At 36.6% G+C, this 17,284-nt stretch overlaps 2 protein-coding genes across 4 annotated transcripts in view; both read left to right on the top strand.

Annotated features, from left to right (window-relative positions):
* Nucleotides 1–11,439, top strand: part of LOC127170874 (NACHT, LRR and PYD domains-containing protein 3) — a 752,597-nt gene extending 741,158 nt beyond the window's left edge. Inside the window, exons 1-8 of one of the 3 annotated variants that reach the window (XM_051119187.1) lie at nucleotides 814–954; nucleotides 1,471–1,662; nucleotides 4,859–6,721; nucleotides 6,852–7,025; nucleotides 7,101–7,301; nucleotides 8,072–8,118; nucleotides 8,244–10,637; nucleotides 11,381–11,439. In XM_051119187.1, coding sequence (XP_050975144.1) covers nucleotides 1,529–1,662; nucleotides 4,859–6,721; nucleotides 6,852–7,025; nucleotides 7,101–7,301; nucleotides 8,072–8,118; nucleotides 8,244–8,773 — 2,949 coding nt within the window. In that variant the 5' untranslated portion in view covers nucleotides 814–954; nucleotides 1,471–1,528 and the 3' untranslated portion in view covers nucleotides 8,774–10,637; nucleotides 11,381–11,439. Of the gene's footprint in view, nucleotides 1–813; nucleotides 955–1,470; nucleotides 1,663–4,858; nucleotides 6,722–6,851; nucleotides 7,026–7,100; nucleotides 8,005–8,071; nucleotides 8,119–8,243; nucleotides 10,638–11,380 lie in introns of those variants that run through there. The other 2 variants (XM_051119178.1, XM_051119170.1) reach the window with 2 other exon arrangements.
* Nucleotides 11,440–15,468: 4,029 nt separating this feature from the next.
* On the top strand, nucleotides 15,469–16,542 carry LOC127162082 (protein NLRC3-like). The gene has a single exon (XM_051104899.1). The coding sequence runs from the start codon at nucleotides 15,640–15,642 to the stop codon at nucleotides 16,540–16,542; it is 903 nt and encodes a 300-aa protein (XP_050960856.1). The 5' UTR covers nucleotides 15,469–15,639.
* Nucleotides 16,543–17,284: the final 742 nt, after the last annotated feature.

Below are 17,284 nucleotides of genomic sequence, written 5' to 3'. Positions count from 1 at the left end.
ACTACTTTCTGCACTCAATACACTCTGCTTTAAACTTTATGTAGCCATAAGTTTTTTGTTATTTTATATTAGCCTATAGGCATATAGCATGGTGTAAGCTATTTTTATTCGTTTTGTTAATAAAAGTTATATGATTAATTTATAGGCTAAGTTAGTGTAACGTTGTATTAACGTGAATTGCATTTAAGCAATTGACGCCGAATTACCGCTAATTTAAAAGTGAAAGTAAAATGCGCACGGCGCAGTTGCTTGACGCCAAATCGCCACTAAAAGTCAAAGTAACATTTAACTGTCACCGTCACATCCCTAACAGAGAAGCCGCCTTTTTTTTTTTTTTTTTTTTTTATTACCGAGTTGCATAGATTAGCTATAACTTTCTTTTACTATCTCTTCTGATACATTTTCAGTGAAATCGTTCTCTGTGTGCAGTAGAAAAAGTTTTGAGAATCTGTCCTGTGCCATTGAAGATCAGAGCCAGTGTCCTATTCTCCTCATAACTGAGAAACTTGTTTCTGATGTTCACTTGCGAACAGTTCACTTGCTAAAGCCGGAAAATAACGAAAAGAGAGTCCTCTCTGTCACAAGCTGATGAGACGCGACTCGTGAGGATCTGGGACTTAAATTGAAATTAATTCAGCCTAAAACGCACTTAATCTATCCACTAAAATAATAAGATCATAAAAATAAAATGAGAAAATATGAATTAGCTCAGACAAGATCATGATTGGCTCTGGTCTGGCATTGCCCCCCTCAGCCCCCCCAAACTCCGCCTATATGTGTGTACCCTTATTGGCGTGTGCAGTGCTCTTCGAGTTCCGCTGTGAAGCTGTTTGACAGCGCTCTTACAGTCGAGTGGAGCACACCCCAAATTCAGAGACACGGAAGAGACACGCGTCTGAAGATCTGAAACAAAACTCAGTCATTGTATTTAAATACGGTACACTATATTCTGTGGTAAGTTCGGAAGTTATTCTTTATGTTATAATCTATGCTTTAGTGGAAATAATCTAAGAATGAGGTTTCTCCACTTTCTTACAGAGGATTCCGAACCTGAATGTGCAAACTGAGTAACAAAATAACGGAAATGTCGTCGGTTTAACTTGTTTAAGAAAATCACTTTTGACATTAAGACTAATCAGCTCATTAAATATTTAGACTGAAAGCATGGCGTACCTTTGCTTCAACGAGCAGGAGGAGCAAAAGTTTGAGTTTAAATGATAGAGATGAAGTGCCAGTGCGGAAGGAAAATATAAGATACAAGCATCCAGTATTTAAGATTTAATCCGATATTACTTTGCCATCTGCAAGCAGGAGGCGTTTGACTTTAAAAACTAGTGGTATAAGACTGGATAACACAGATTTTAAAAAGCAATGGAGCTGAAAAATGGCTGTTTTACTTAATGAATCTGAAAGTTGAAACGTATTTGTTGGCAGTTTTACTGCAACTTTGTTAATATTGTCCATTTGAAGATAATTACCAGATAAACGTCTTAAATAAGGAGAAGGAGGAGGGAAACACATCTCCAATATGAGTCACTGCGTGGAGAGAGAGGAGGAGAAAAAAGAGTATGGTGCAGGACCCAGTTGTGTGTCAGTGAAGAGTGACCAGTCCATGCCCAACCCCAATGATTTCAGTGATGGAGCAGTGACCTGTGACCCCAGGTACAGTAAGATAACCATAATGTATTAAGATAACATATGCATTTGGCAGTTGTTTTTATTTAAAACAATTTATAGTGCATTCAAGCTAAACAGTGCAACACTAACTGGTGTTTGGGACAAGAAACAGTAGAAAAACAGTAGCTAGGTCTGGAATTTGAAGAAGAAATTTGAAAAAAAAAAAAAAAAAAAAGCTATGTAAAATTAAAAATTGCTGTAAAAAAAACGCCAAATTTTGACAGTAACATGCTGTTTTCCATTAAAACAGTGCATTCTGGGTATTATTTGTCATTTTCGAAAAAGTAGCCTGCTGCTATGTATCGTGAATTAACAGCGTTCAAAATCGACACTCAGAGACTGTGTTTAAAATCAAACTCTACACCCTCATTCACTATTCCCTACATGAGTTTACTAATATAGTCCACCTTACAGAGATAATGAAAACTAATGAGTGACTTCAGACACTGACGAACAGCTGCTGTTAATGAGCAGAATCACTGATTGAAAGAGAAACAAGACAAACACAAGAACTATAGAACTGACTTCAGCCACAGCCTTAGATGAAATCAACTGAAAATTTAAACAACTCAACACACAGCTTTACCAACTTCACGCATTTCTAACCAGACTGATTTTATTTCTGTCAGATGTCTATAGAAGATCTTATTGAGAATGAACAGATGTTTAGATGATGATGTTTTATTGTTTTGTTTGACGATACCATTGTGGAGATCAGTGTTTGCTTTAATTGGGCTCCTGACTCTTGACATTAAAACATACATATATTTGCTGTAACTGGGTTTTTATGATGCATTAGTTACAGCAATGCTGGTCAGTTGATGTCAGCTATGTCTAGTTGGGCATGAATGTCATCTACTGAACTGGTTCTGAGTCTTGTGAGACTCATTAAGAGTCTATTTTTGAGTGTGTGTTTATTTGTTGTTGCTTTTTTTTTTTTCCACCAAGTGTGTTACAGCATGAGATCTTTTGATAATGTGGCAACCAGAAAAGAAGGATTTAATAGTTAAAATTTAAAACTACTGTAGCATTTATACTCAAATAGAGACATGAAGAATCAGCATATGAATCTCAACAATGGTGACAATCGAAAGCTTCATGCTGCAATGCATGCTGGGTATCAGCACACTACAAAACCTCACCCATGACTTGTTCTCACCATTGTTGAGATTCATACGATGATTCTTGATGTGTGTATCTAAATTACATAACTTTTTTTTTTTTTTTTTTTTTTTTTTAAAAATGAGTGGTCTTTTTTTTACATCTGCATACCCAGTTTTTTTTTTTTTTTTTTTTTTTTTTTTTTTTAAAGCATCAATATTCAATAAAAGAAAAGGCACTGGATAAAACCTGTGTTATTACCAAACCATAAACAATTCTAGATTCTTTTAGTCATTTATTTTTTTTTTTTGTCATAACAAGCATGTTGTAAACATACACAATTACAACAACTAAACAACTAAAATTAACCTTAAAATGTCAAGGTTCAACAGCCCAACTAAAGTAAACACTGATCTCCACCGTGGTAGTGAAAGAAAAAAAAAAAAAAAAACTCTCTTCTGTAGACGTCTGACAGAAATAAAGTCAGTGTGGTAATAATTGAAGCTGGTAATGCTGTTTTAGGAGTTTAATCAGATCTTGAGAGATTTAATGTCTTCTTTTATTTCAGTTGATGTCATCTAAGGCTGTGGCTGAAGTCAGTTGTTCTTGTGTTATTCTTTCATTCAGCAATTTTGTTTGTTAACAGCTGGTGTTCATCACTAATGCTCAATCAGAACGTGATCAATCATATAATTATCTCATTAACTTCAGCACTAATTCAGTATTACTCAAACACTCTGTAGTGTTGACACATTATAAGTGTTCATTTAAAACTGAGGATTTTGCTGTGGGTTTTAAAGGGTTAAAGATGTACGATGGAAAAAAAACAGCATGAAATGTAATTTAACAGTAATAAACTGTAATTAATTTACGGCAACACACTGTAGAAAAACAGTAACATGCTGGCAACCGAGCTGCCAGTAGATTACTGTTAATTCAAGAAAAAAACAGTAATATACTGTAAAACATAACAGTCAGATTTACCAAGCAAATCAAGTTATTTTCACTAAAATATTAGTGAATGTTCATAGAAAAACAATTATGCAAAGTCATTAACTGGTAAGGAGAGTAAATATTTGATTGTGCCTAACTGATGTGTTTTTGTACAAGAGAGATCTGTCAGTTTAATTTAGTTTTGTGGGTCACCATTGTGCTGGAGAGTAGAGCTTGTGCTTCAGGCAATGATGAGCCACAAACACTGATGTTTTGCTGCTTTATTTAAAGACAGTAATTGTGGAATTGCTGATATAGTGACAATCTCTTTACTAAGCACTTTATTACACAAATTTGTGCTATTGTTAGTTAATGACAATCTATAAAGATTTGAGTAAAAGTCGATTGCTTCTTTATTACACTTTAAGTGTTTGTGGGTTTATATTAAGAAATATTCTTCTTAGTGGACTCAAATTAAATAAGTTCACTGTACTAACACCATATAAACAATAGTTTTTTTAAAACTCAAATGGTTTGAAGCAATCGGTTTCCAAAATAAAATGAGTTACCACATGGTATAATAACGGTAACATACTGTAAAAATGAAGAGCTGTAAATTAACGGTAGAGAGCTAAAAATAACAGTATAATGCTGGCAACCACAGCTGCCAGTAAATTACTGTTATTTTACAGTTTTCAGGATTTTTTTAAAAGATGAGTCTCAACTATAATAGAATGATTTTATATACCATTTTTTCTAAATGCAAAATACATGTAAAATGGCCATAAATGGGTTTACTCATTATATACAATGTATCTATAAACTAAATCTAATTTGCATATTAATGTGTTTTTGGGGAAACATGTAATAAAAAAGAAGTATAATAATGGGAGTAATAATTGACAAGATTTTCATAATAATATATATTTCATAGGAATATTGAAATATAATTTATTTCCCTATTCTTTTGTTGTCTCTCCCAAAATGCATGTGGAATGAGTTGCCCCATGCATATTAGGTCATTCCAGTCTTTATCAACCTTTAAATTTTGTTGAATTTGCATTTACTATTTTTAGATTATAATGTTGTTTGAGCATGTTTATGCTTAAATTTTGTTGATGTTGTGTCTTTTGTATGTTGTGATCAGATCTGTGCCCTCCACTTCATCCCACTACCAGACCCACATCAGACAGGACAAAGCTGAAGCCATCTGGCAGAAACACAGTCTGGAATCTGGAGACCTGCAGAAAGTCAAAGACCAGCATAAAACCAACATGAGGAACAAGTATGAGAGATTATTTGAGGGAATGAAACTCCAAGGGAATCCAAACCTCCTGAACATGATCTACACACAGCTCTACATCATAGAGGGAGAGAGTGAAGGAGTGAATGAAGAACATGAGGTTTTACAGATGGAGAAAACAGCCAGAACAAAACACTCACAAGGCACTCCAATCTACTGCAATGACATCTTTAAATCCTCACCTGAACCAGGATGTGAGGAGAAAGACCAAATCAAGACTGTTCTTACTAAAGGCATCGCTGGTATCGGAAAAACCGTCTCTGTGCAGAAGTTCATTCTGGACTGGGCCGAGGAAAAAGACAATCAGGATGTAGATTTCATGTTTGTGCTTCCATTTCGAGAGCTGAACTTGATCCGAGATCATCAGTACAGTCTTCACAGACTTCTGCTGGACTTTCATCCTGAACTTCAAGATCTGGACTCAAAGATTTATGAGGAGTGTAAAGTTGTGTTCATCTTTGATGGTCTGGATGAAAGCAGAATCACACTGATGTTTTCAGATGATCAGAAAGTTTGTGATGTGACTGAGACTTCATCAGTGGGTGTGTTGATGTCAAACCTCATGAAAGGAGAGCTGCTTCCCTCTGCTCTCATCTGGATCACCTCCAGACCAGCAGCAGCCAATCAGATCCCCTCCAAATACATCAACCGTCTGACAGAAATTCAGGGATTCAATGAGTCTCAGAAGGAGGAATATTTCAGGAAGAGAATCAGTGACCAGCATCAAGCCAGCAGAATCATCTCACACATCAGAAGAGCAAAAAGCCTCCACATCATGTGCCACATCCCCGTCTTCTGCTGGATCTCATCCACTGTGCTTCAGAAGCTCCTGAAAGAAGATGTGAGTGCAGAAATCCCTCAAACTCTGACTGAAATGTACATCCACTTCCTGCTGATTCAGATCAACATGAGGAATCAGAAGTATGAAGAGAGAGATCCAGAGAAACTCCTGCAGTCCAACAGAGAAGTGATTGTGAAACTTGCTGAAGTGGCTTTCAAACAGCTGATGAAGGGCAATGTGATGTTCTATGAGGAGGACCTGATTGAGAGCGGCATAGACGTCACTGATGTCTCAGTGTATTCTGGGATTTGCACTGAGATCTTTAAGGAGGAATCTGTGATTCATCAGAGGAAAGTCTACAGCTTCATTCATCTGAGTGTTCAGGAGTTTCTTGCTGCTTTCTATTCATTTTACTATTATGTAATGATACATATTGATACATTGAAGTTTTGTGATATGATGCAAAATCTGCATAGAGATGCAGTAGATAAAGCCCTTAAGAGTGAGAATGGACATCTGGATCTGTTCCTGCGGTTCCTGCTGGGCGTCTCACTGGAGTCCAATCAGAGACTCTTACAGGATCTACTGACACACACAGAGAACAGCTCAGAGAGCATCAGGAGAACCACACAGTACATTAAAGAGAAGATCAAAGATGGACATGGACTCTCCACTGAAAGATCCATCAATCTGTTCCTCTGTCTGCTGGAAGTGAAAGATCAGACTCTGTCCAGAGAGATTCAGGAGTTTGTGAAATCAGACAAACACTCAGAGAAGAAACTCTCTCCTGCTCACTGCTCAACAATCGCCTACATGCTTCAGATGTCAGAGGAGGTGCTGGATGAACTGGACCTCAAGAAATACAACACATCAGATGAGGGGAGAAGAAGACTGATACCAGCTGTGATCAACTGCAGAAAAGCTCTGTGAGTGTTTAATCATGTCTTAGTCATTTAATTTGAATGTATTTTATAAAAAAATTAAGCTGAAATTACTGAAATGCAGTAGAAGAATAAGGTTAGGAATTTAATTCTCATGTGTTTTACTCTCTTTCAGTCTTGCTGGCTGTAATCTCTCTGCTCAGTCCTGTGAAATTGTATCATCAGCTCTACAATCCTCAAACTCTGTTCTGAGAGAGCTGGATCTGAGTAACAATGACCTGCAGGATCCAGGAGTGAAACTACTCTCTTGTGGAATTAGGAGTCCAAACTGTCAGCTGGAGATACTGCGGTAAGGATGATGTATAGTTAGTTGGTCAAAATGTTGATGTGTGTCTGTAGATGATCTGACTGTGTGTATCTATAGGTTGTCAGGTTGTATGGTGACAGAGGAAGGCTGTGGTTATTTGTCTTCAGCTCTGAGTTCAAACCCCTCACACCTGAGAGAGCTGGATCTGAGCTACAATCACCCAGGACAATCAGGAGTCCAGCTGCTCAAACACAAACTGGAGGATCCAAACTATAACTGCAGATACTCAAGTATGTGGGGCAGCTATGACTCATATTTGTGTGTCTGTTTGATTTGGGTTACCTGAGAGGGTTTTTTTGCAGCTTGTCACAGGAATTTTTGTAACAAGGGATCAATGAAGAAAGTCAGAGTCAAGGATCTACAGTACAGCAGGTGTAGGATGGTTGAATAAACAAAAGAAATAAGAACCAAGGAATATGCAGAGCAGAAACACAAGCATTAACATCGAACTACTGACAGACCACCAGTAAACACAGGGCCTTAAATACCCAGGATAACTAACTAGATCAACAAGAACAAATGTGAAGGCAGTGAGGCACCAATGATTAATGATAATGATTTGGGAAAACCCAAAATAGCAGGACCTAAATCAAACTAAATCAAAAAGGCTGAATATGTGTTTACTATATTTTATATTTATATTCTATATGTACAGTATGTGTGCGTTGATCAATGCTCATATAATTAAATATGAATAAAAACCTAAATTAAATATTTTCAATAGAATTGGAAATACAGCTTGAATTATATGTATTTCTTTTACAATGCCATTATGTCCTTTTCGGATCTTGGAAAACCTGCATAAATTTTCAGTAGATGTAAAGAAATCTGTCAGGTTTCATTAAAAAAATATAATCATTTGTCTTTGTAAGATGAATCCGATGGGTTAGAAGGGTTTGAAATTACATTAGGGACAGTAAATGATGAGAGAACAGTTACAAAAATATAATTTTATTTGTAGTTTTAACAGTCTTCCCTCATGTCAAATAATTTCTGTTTGTGTGTATGTTTTTTTTTTCTTTGTATAGTTTGGACCATGGAGAACATTTCAGAATCACAGCAGGACTGAGGAAATGTAAGTTCTCTCTCTCTCTCTCTCTCTCTCTCTCTCTCTCTCTCTCTCACACACACACACACACACACATTCTCCTGTACATATTTAATGATGTCATAGATAATGATTTCTCTTCTTGTGTTCAGATGCCTGTGATCTCACACTGGATCCAAACACAGCACACACTCAACTCATCCTGTCTGAAGGGAACAAAAAAACAACTTGTGTAGAAGATCATCAACCGTATCCTGATCATCCAGACAGATTTAAGAACCAGGAGCAGGTTCTGTGTGGAGAGAGTCTGACTGGACGCTGTTACTGGGAGGTTAAATGGGAAGGCTCAGGTCATGTAGCAGTGGCATATAAAGGAATCGACAGAAAAAGTGGGATTGACTGTTGGTTTGGACTCAATGACAAGTCCTGGAGTATGTATTGTTCTGATACGACTTATACTGTCTGGTACAATAATAAGAACACTGATGTATCTGGCCCTTCGGCCCGATCTAATAGAGTAGGAGTGTATCTGGACTGTCCGTCCGGCATTCTGTCCTTCTACAGCGTCTCTGACACAAACACACTCACACACATTTACACATTCAACACCACATTCACTGAACCCCTCTATGCTGGATTTGGGGTTTATCCTAAATCTTCAGTGTCTCTGTGTCAGATTTAACAACCTTTTGTGAGGAGCCACAGAGACATACAGAAGCTCATTTTCAAATTCCAAATTTTTGGTCTGCATTTTTCAGTTAGCCTAGTTTGTGTAATGCATATGTGTAACCCAAGTTAATCAAATTTAATTCTGCTAGACCACATTTATTCTATAATGTGATTAGTGAAGATTTGAGTTTTACATAATATGATATTTTTGGTATGAGCAATTTAGAAAATAATTTTTTTAAAAAAGTAAACCATGATAAACCATCTCAGTATGTGAAATCATAATAAAGTGATGAAAGAATGCTCACATAGATTACCATTGTTACAGTTAAGGACGTAACTTTCATATGTAAGCACAGGTGTCAGTAAAATACACCCAGAGTATGGACTAATTTTTTTTTTTTTTTTTGTGGTTGTGAATTATTTTAAAATTTAAAGTTATGCTATTTTATTTAACAGTATTTTACCTTTCATGATACATTCACACTTGAGATGTTAAATGACCTCAAGCCAGTAAGTTAAATTCATCATTAATATTTCACATTAGACATTTAATTTTAATGAATTGTGTGAGAAATGTATGCAGGATGGGACACATATTTAGGTTTAAGCACTTGTACTCTGTAATGTACAACTTTCTTTCTCACAGCTGTGACATGAGTTAATAGTCTCAATTGCAGCTATAGTCAAATTGTAATGAAGCTGCATTGCAGGATTGTGAGAACTCCAATTGTAATAATGTTTAGCTAATAATTACATAATTTAAATACTGAGCAATTAATATTACAGTTACACTGAACAACACTGAGTTACACTGAATTTCCAAAATCTGAACCTGAGCTAAATTTGGCCTAAAATGTACAGTGATGTGTAGAATATGATGATGATCCATGAGTCTGACACTATAGGAAAATTAACAGACTGAACAGAAAGATAAATAAATAAATAAATAAATAAAAACCAAGGTTGCTTACACAGTGTTTGTTGCTCCTACTTCCTGAGCATGGAATATCTGTTTAAGTCCACATCACCTGACAAATGGATTAATTCAGGAAAACCCTATAATGTCAGCTTATTATACACAGACAACACTTGAGAGGAGTTTAAGGTATGATGATGTCCTAACTACTTATGTAAGTACAATATAAATTACCATATGTTTGTGTAATATGTGTAGGTTTTATAATAAGCTACATTCATGTACAAATGTAGCTATTATTAAATTAGTTATTATGGACATATCTGAAGCTGTACCGAGTGAGAATATCTGTTGCAATGTTTAATATTAAATAATAGTTTACTCATTAGACCTGTCTCTTATCTTATTTAAACAGCAGGGTAGTTCCACTGTAACTGTCGCGTCTCAAGCACTTCCTACTCCACGTTTGTTTTATTCAAACTTCTTGGCTGTTGTGTTGCTGGTGGTTTCCCTCCGATGAAGTGATGTATTGATGTGTGCTAGGCTACTGTACCCTTATTGCCGTGTGCAGTGCTCTTCGAGTTCCGCTGTGAAGTCCACTTGGCAGCGCTCTTACAGAGTTAAGGCTAGATGGGATACAGCTCTGGCTGCTGGGCATGCGCACATCAATCTAACGTTATTTTGTCACATTGTAGAACAATAATACTGTTTTTGTATTATAGTAAGGGCTACGTTTAGGGTTGGGGTAGATGTAGACATAAAAAAAAAAAAAAAAAATCTAATAGGTAGAAGAATTCATTTAATTGTTAGTTTCCGGTCAGAGCTGTGCTTCTAGACACAACCCTCTTACAATCGAGTGGAGCACACCCCAAATTCAGAGACACGGAAGAGACACGCGTCTGAAGATCTGAAACAAAACTCAGTCAGTGTATTTAAATACGGTACACTATATTCTGTGGTAAGTTCGGAAGTTATTCTTTATGTTATAATCTATGCTTTAGTGAAAATAATCTAAGAATTAGGTTTCTCCACTTTCTTACAGAGGATTCCAAACCTGAATGTGCAAACTGCGTAACAAAATAACGGAAATGTCGTCGGTTTAACTTTAGACTGAAAAGCATGGCGTAACTTTGTTTCAAAGAGCGGGAGGAGCAAGAGTTAAATGATCGAGATAGAACTAATGTTTAATGTGATATTTTCGTCTTTACATTTACTGTGTAACTCAATTTGTTATTAGTTCTTACATTCTTACAATTCTTACATTCATCAGTCATCCGTTTTAAGGTAATAAAACAATTAGCACTGACATTAAAGTCTAGTTAGTCCACATACGAAGGAAACACTTGATGAGTTTATCAAAACAGGCTGAATGATGGACACAAAGCTGTCTTTCAATGATCCTTCAAATTCAGATTGCTTTACCAGGATGCAGCCTTCTAATTGAGAAGCACATTGAAGTGCCAGTGCATAAGGAAAATATAACATGCAAGAATCCAGTATTTAAGATGATAATCTGCTATTAATTTGCCATCTGCAAGCAGGAGGCATTTGACTTTAAAAACTAGTAGTGTAAGACAAAAATGGCTGTTTTACTTAATGAATTTGAAAGTTGAAATGTATTTGTTGGCAGTTTTACTGCAACTTTGTTATTATTGTCCTTTTGAAGATAATTACCAGATAAATGTCTTAAATCAGGAGAAGGAGAAGGAGGAGGAGGGGAACACACCTCCAAAATGAGTCACTGTGTGGAGAGGGAGGAGGAGAAAGAAGAGTATGGTGCAGGACCCAGTTGTGTGTCAATGAAGAGTGACCAGTCCATGCCCAACCCCAATCATTTCAGAGATGGAGCAGTGACCTCTGACCTCAGGTACAGTAAGATAACTGTGTATGCATTTGGCAGATGTTTTTATTCAAAACAATTTACAGTGCTTTCAAGCTACACGGTGCAACACTAAAGCCGGGCTCACACTAAAGGATTTTTAAAATCCTAACCAATTATGAAATCTGGTTGCAGCGCACACATAAGGAGAATCTTTGCAGATTATCTTCCCTGAAGTCTTAAACACGCACACACTACAAGATTTGAAATCGTGGCACATCACACACTACAAGATATTATTAAAATTATCATGCCGGAGGGAGCACTTCACGTGATCTTACACAACAGATCGTCATTTCAGCAACTAATGTTTACAAATGTTAGTTAGCATGCTAGCAGCTTTATGCACTCACCCGGTATGTTCAAAACTGAGACGATTTCACCCCAGAGCTTCTCTTACTCCATGCGGTTGTGGTACGTTTTTAACATATTATACAGACAGTGTTCCTATAAAAACCATCTCCACTATCCAATGGACCGTACAGCAGCTGTTTTGCAGTCACACATTGGCTGTTGTGAAAGTACTGACGTGATCATCCCTACCTTTAAAATCCTGAATATCAAACATGTTTAATATGATCGGGGCAGCCCCGATTTTTGTGTGAGCAGATCGGAGGTGTAAAATTTGATCTGTGAATAAAAATAAATAAAACACATTAACAGATAATCTGTGCTGAACATCGGGACTTATCAGGGTGCTCGACAAGATTTTTGCTCCGATTCTTGGGAGGGGAAAATCAGGAAAAAATTGGGCTAAAAATCATGTAGTGTGAGCCCGGCTTAACTGGTGTTTGGGACGAGAAATTTATGGACAAACAGTAGCAAGGTCTGGAATTTGGTAAAAAAAAAAAAAAAAAATAAGACAAAGTCACAAATTTGTAAGAAAATCAACATTACATTAGTGTGATGTACTCAGATGACACTAATATTACACTGTCTAAATGTTTAGACATGAGTGAAAAAAAAAAATATTGAGATTAACTTGACTCAAAGCTGTTGCTTTTCCTGTTCCGTTGTTATTTTGCAAATACAATAAATGTGCATCAAATTGCATCATATGCATAATGCAACAATGAAATAATTACATTGTTCATATTTGTTTAAGTATTTAAACAATTATGAAAATAATTAAAAATTCAATTGTTAGGACAGTGATTACATGCATTAGTATTTAGTGACTGCATAAGATTTTGTTAAAAGAAACCCTGCTCATTTATTCCACTCATTTTGAATAATTTACTGTGAAAGAGGTCAGTTTTCTGAATACAGAAGATGTTTGATGTGGAAAAATGTAAATGTGCTGTCGTGATCGGGTGATAATCCAGTCTGGCTCATCCGATCATGGTGATTTTTAAATTTTCTTTTAACAAAATCTTATGCAGTGTAAAGACTAGTGCTGATAGATAGTAACAATTAATTTTGTTTATTTTTAACCTCCTGAGACCGTGGAAAATAATTTAGTAAAAAAGTTGTATTTTGTCATGTCATTACATTGTTTAAGGCATTAATAAAATGTAAAAATAAAAAAATAAAAAGACATGAATGAACATGCATAGGCAAAAAATTTTTTTTTTTTAAATCACCAATACATTTTTAGTTTTCAGGATTTTTTTTTAAAAGATGAGTCTCAACTATGTTGTAATAGAATGATTTCATTTTTTTCTTTATGCAAAATATGTGTAAAATGGCCATAAATGGGTTTACTCATTATATACAATGTATCTATAAACTAAATCTAATTTGCATATTAATGTGTTTTTGGGGAAACATGTAATAAAAAAGAAGTATAATAATGGGAGTAATAATTGACAAGATTTTCATAATAATATATATTTTCATAGGAATATTGAAATATAATTTATTTCCCTATTCATTTGTTGTCTCTCCCAAAATGCCTAATAAACATGCTCTTAGTCCCAGTGTCCTCATATGAGGACATGTATGAAATCAATGTCCTGTTTCATTACAGAAAGTCATATTTTGATTTGAAACCCCATAACATATTCCTGAGATGTTGATTTATGACACACAGTTTCAAAATTAGTCAGATTTAAATGATAATTACAAAATATTATCATATTTCCATAAGGGTGTCACTAAATTAATATTAGACATTTTTGAAGACCAAGGAGAGGGAGTGGTCATGGTGAAACATCCAAACATTTAGTATCTCAGAAAAGCCCTGAATGTGCTCTGTACAGGACATTCAGACTAAAAACTGTGGCATGTACAGTCACAGAGAAATTCACTAAAATATAATGTCCTCATATGAGGACGCAGGGTTTTAGGAGGTTAAAGGAACACTCCACTTTTTTTTTTTGAAAATAGGATCATTTTTGAGTTTTACCGTTTTTTTAATCCATTCAGCCGATTGCCGGGTCTGGTGGCAGCACTTTTAGCATAGCTTAGCATAGATCATTGAATCTGATGAGACCGTTAGCATCTTGCTAAAAAATCAGAGTTTCGATATTTTTCCTATTTAAAACTTGACTCTTCTGTAGTTACATCGTGTACTAAGACTGACGAAAAATGAAGAGTTGTGATTTTCTAGGCTGATTATGGCTAGGAACTATACTCTCATTCCGGCGTAATAATCAAAGAAATTTGCTGCTGTATCATGGGTGCAGCAGGTGCAATGATATTATGCTGCGCCTGAAAATAGGCTAACTTCTGTTAACATAACCAACGTGACCACCTGCTTGCACAGGGAGACTGTTTTCAGGCGCTGCATAATATCAGCAGCAGAAACCAGTGGTCTGGGTGAAAATATTCTGTAACTCTTCTACTTATCAATTGTGCTAAATTTATTAAAATTGTTCAACTTTTAGCTCTGTTTAATCTGACTCCAATGTCAGATGATTGTAAAACATTACAGATTAATATTAATTTAGTTCTGTTATTAATGTGGATATTTATTTAATTATTTATTACAGTGGGTCTGAAACTGTGGAATGAGCTGCCCCATGCATTTTAGGTCATTCCAGTCTTTATCAGCCTTTAAATTTAAGTTGAATTTGCATTTACTATTTTTTAGATTATAACGTTGTTTGAGCATGTTTATGCTTAAATTTTGTTTATGTTGTGTCTTTTGTATGTTGTGATCAGATCTGTGCCGTCCTCTACCTTCCACTCTCAGACCCACAACAGGGAGGATAAAACTGAAGCAGTCATGCAGAAAAACACACAAGACACTGGAGACCTGCAGAGATTCAAAGACCAGCACAAAACTAGAATGAAGAACAAGTATGAGAGATTGTTTGAAGGGATAAAACTCCAAGAGAACAAAACCCTCCTGAACAGGATCTACACACAGCTCTACATCATAGAGGGAGAGAGTGAAGGAGTGAATGAAGAACATGAAGTTTTACAGATGGAGAAAACAAGCCAGAACAAAACACTCACAAGACACTCCAATCTACTGCAATGACAAAAGAACAAAACACTCACAAGACACTCCAATCTACTGCAATGACATCTTTAAAGCCTCACCTGAACCAGGATGTGAGGAGAAAGACCAAATCAAGACTGTTCTTACTAAAGGCATCGCTGGAATCGGAAAAACCGTCTCTGTGCAGAAGTTCATTCTGGACTGGGCCGAGGGAAAAGACAATCAGGATGTAGATTTCATGTTTGTGCTTCCATTTCGAGAGCTGAACTTGATCCGAGATCATCAGTACAGTCTTCACAGACTTCTGCTGGACTTTCATCCTGAACTTCAAGATCTGGACTCAAAGATTTATGAGGAGTGTAAAGTTGTGTTCATCTTTGATGGTCTGGATGAAAGCAGAATCACACTGATGTTTTCAGATGATCAGAAAGTTTGTGATGTGACTGAGACTTCATCAGTGGGTGTGTTGATGTCAAACCTCATGAAAGGAGAGCTGCTTCCCTCTGCTCTCATCTGGATACCTCCAGACCAGCAGCAGCCAATCAGATCCCCTCCAAATACATCAACCGTCTGACAGAAATTCAGGGATTCAATGAGTCTCAGAAGGAGGAATATTTCAGGAAGAGAATCAGTGACCAGCATCAAGCCAGCAGAATCATCTCACACATCAGAAGAGCAAGAAGCCTCCACATCATGTGCCACATCCCCGTCTTCTGCTGGATCTCATCCACTGTGCTTCAGAAGCTCCTGAAAGAAGATGTGAGTGCAGAAATCCCTCAAACTCTGACTGAAATGTACATCCACTTCCTGCTGATTCAGATCAACATGAGGAATCAGAAGTATGAAGAGAGAGATCCAGAGAAACTCCTGCAGTCCAACAGAGAAGTGATTGTGAAACTTGCTGAAGTGGCTTTCAAACAGCTGATGAAGGGCAATGTGATGTTCTATGAGGAGGACCTGATTGAGAGCGGCATAGACGTCACTGATGCCTCAGTGTATTCTGGGATTTGCACTGAGATCTTTAAGGAGGAATCTGTGATTCATCAGAGGAAAGTCTACAGCTTCATTCATCTGAGTGTTCAGGAGTTTCTTGCTGCTTTCTATGTGTTTTACTATTATGTAATGATACATATTGATACATTGAAGTTTTGTGATGTGATACATAATCTGCATAGAGATGCAGTAGATAAAGCACTTGAGAGTGAGAATGGACATCTGGATCTGTTCCTGCGGTTCCTGCTGGGCGTCTCACTGGAGTCCAATCAGAGACTCTTACAGGATCTACTGACACACACAGAGAACAGCTCAGAGAGCATCAGGAGAACCACACAGTACATTAAAGAGAAGATCAAAGATGGACATGGACTCTCCACTGAAAGATCCATCAATCTGTTCCTCTGTCTGCTGGAAGTGAAAGATCAGACTCTGTCCAGAGAGATTCAGGAGTTTGTGAAATCAGACAAACACTCAGAGAAGAAACTCTCTCCTGCTCACTGCTCAACAATCGCCTACATGCTTCAGATGTCAGAGGAGGTGCTGGATGAACTGGACCTCAAGAAATACAACACATCAGATGAGGGGAAGAAGACTGACTGATACTGCAGCTGTGATCAACTGCAGAAAAGGAAGTCAATAGATCAGTTTTGGGGAAAAAAAGGGTGTAACTCGCTGTCAGAGAGGAAAGAGCAAACGCAGCTTGTATCGGTGTACGGTAGATACTGTGAAAAATTAGTAGCTAATGGAACCCTGTCAGATATTTCATTATCATATTGTTTGTTGTTACAATTACAACTCCACTGAGTAATTTTTTTCTCAGTGCACTCTTTCCTAACGATGGGATCAGAAGGAAGGCAATGCAAATACTGTTTTTCCACACCTTGGCACTGCACAGTATCTTGTTGTATTTGGATCCATCTTTATCGTTTGGTTTCTTTATAGACCTACGTTTACCTCTCATTATTTATGAATCAGTTGGCTGCAACAGTTAATCTTCTTCTGCAAAGGTGGTGTTTAACGACACTATTATATCATAGAGTGGCACATTTCACAACCTGTCATTTTAGCAGACTTGCTTGAATATAACCTGTTTTTAGACTAATGACAAAGTATTAAGTTCTGAAACTTGCAGATTTTTTTTTAAAGTACAATGGCCTCTTATATGTCAAAATATCAAGGCAATTTTGGTTTCTCAATTCATGACGACTTTAAATGTTGACAAGTGGGTAACTGATCAGGATGTCATGTACTAAGGTGATAAATTAGACCAGTCATAGCAAAGTTCTTCATTTAAATGGTGATTGTAATAAAAACTAGTTTTCCTGACCAAAAAAAAAACAAC

This window comes from Labeo rohita, chromosome 1 (genome assembly GCF_022985175.1).
Source record: "Labeo rohita strain BAU-BD-2019 chromosome 1, IGBB_LRoh.1.0, whole genome shotgun sequence".
Lineage (NCBI taxonomy): Eukaryota > Metazoa > Chordata > Actinopteri > Cypriniformes > Cyprinidae > Labeo > Labeo rohita.
This window is presented reverse-complemented; position numbering and strand designations above follow the sequence as displayed.

What these genes read in the sequence shown, in the direction of transcription:
- LOC127162082 (XM_051104899.1), top strand. Translation starts at nt 15,640, where the DNA reads ATGTGCCACATCCCCGTCTTCTGCTGGATCTCATCCACTGTGCTTCAG.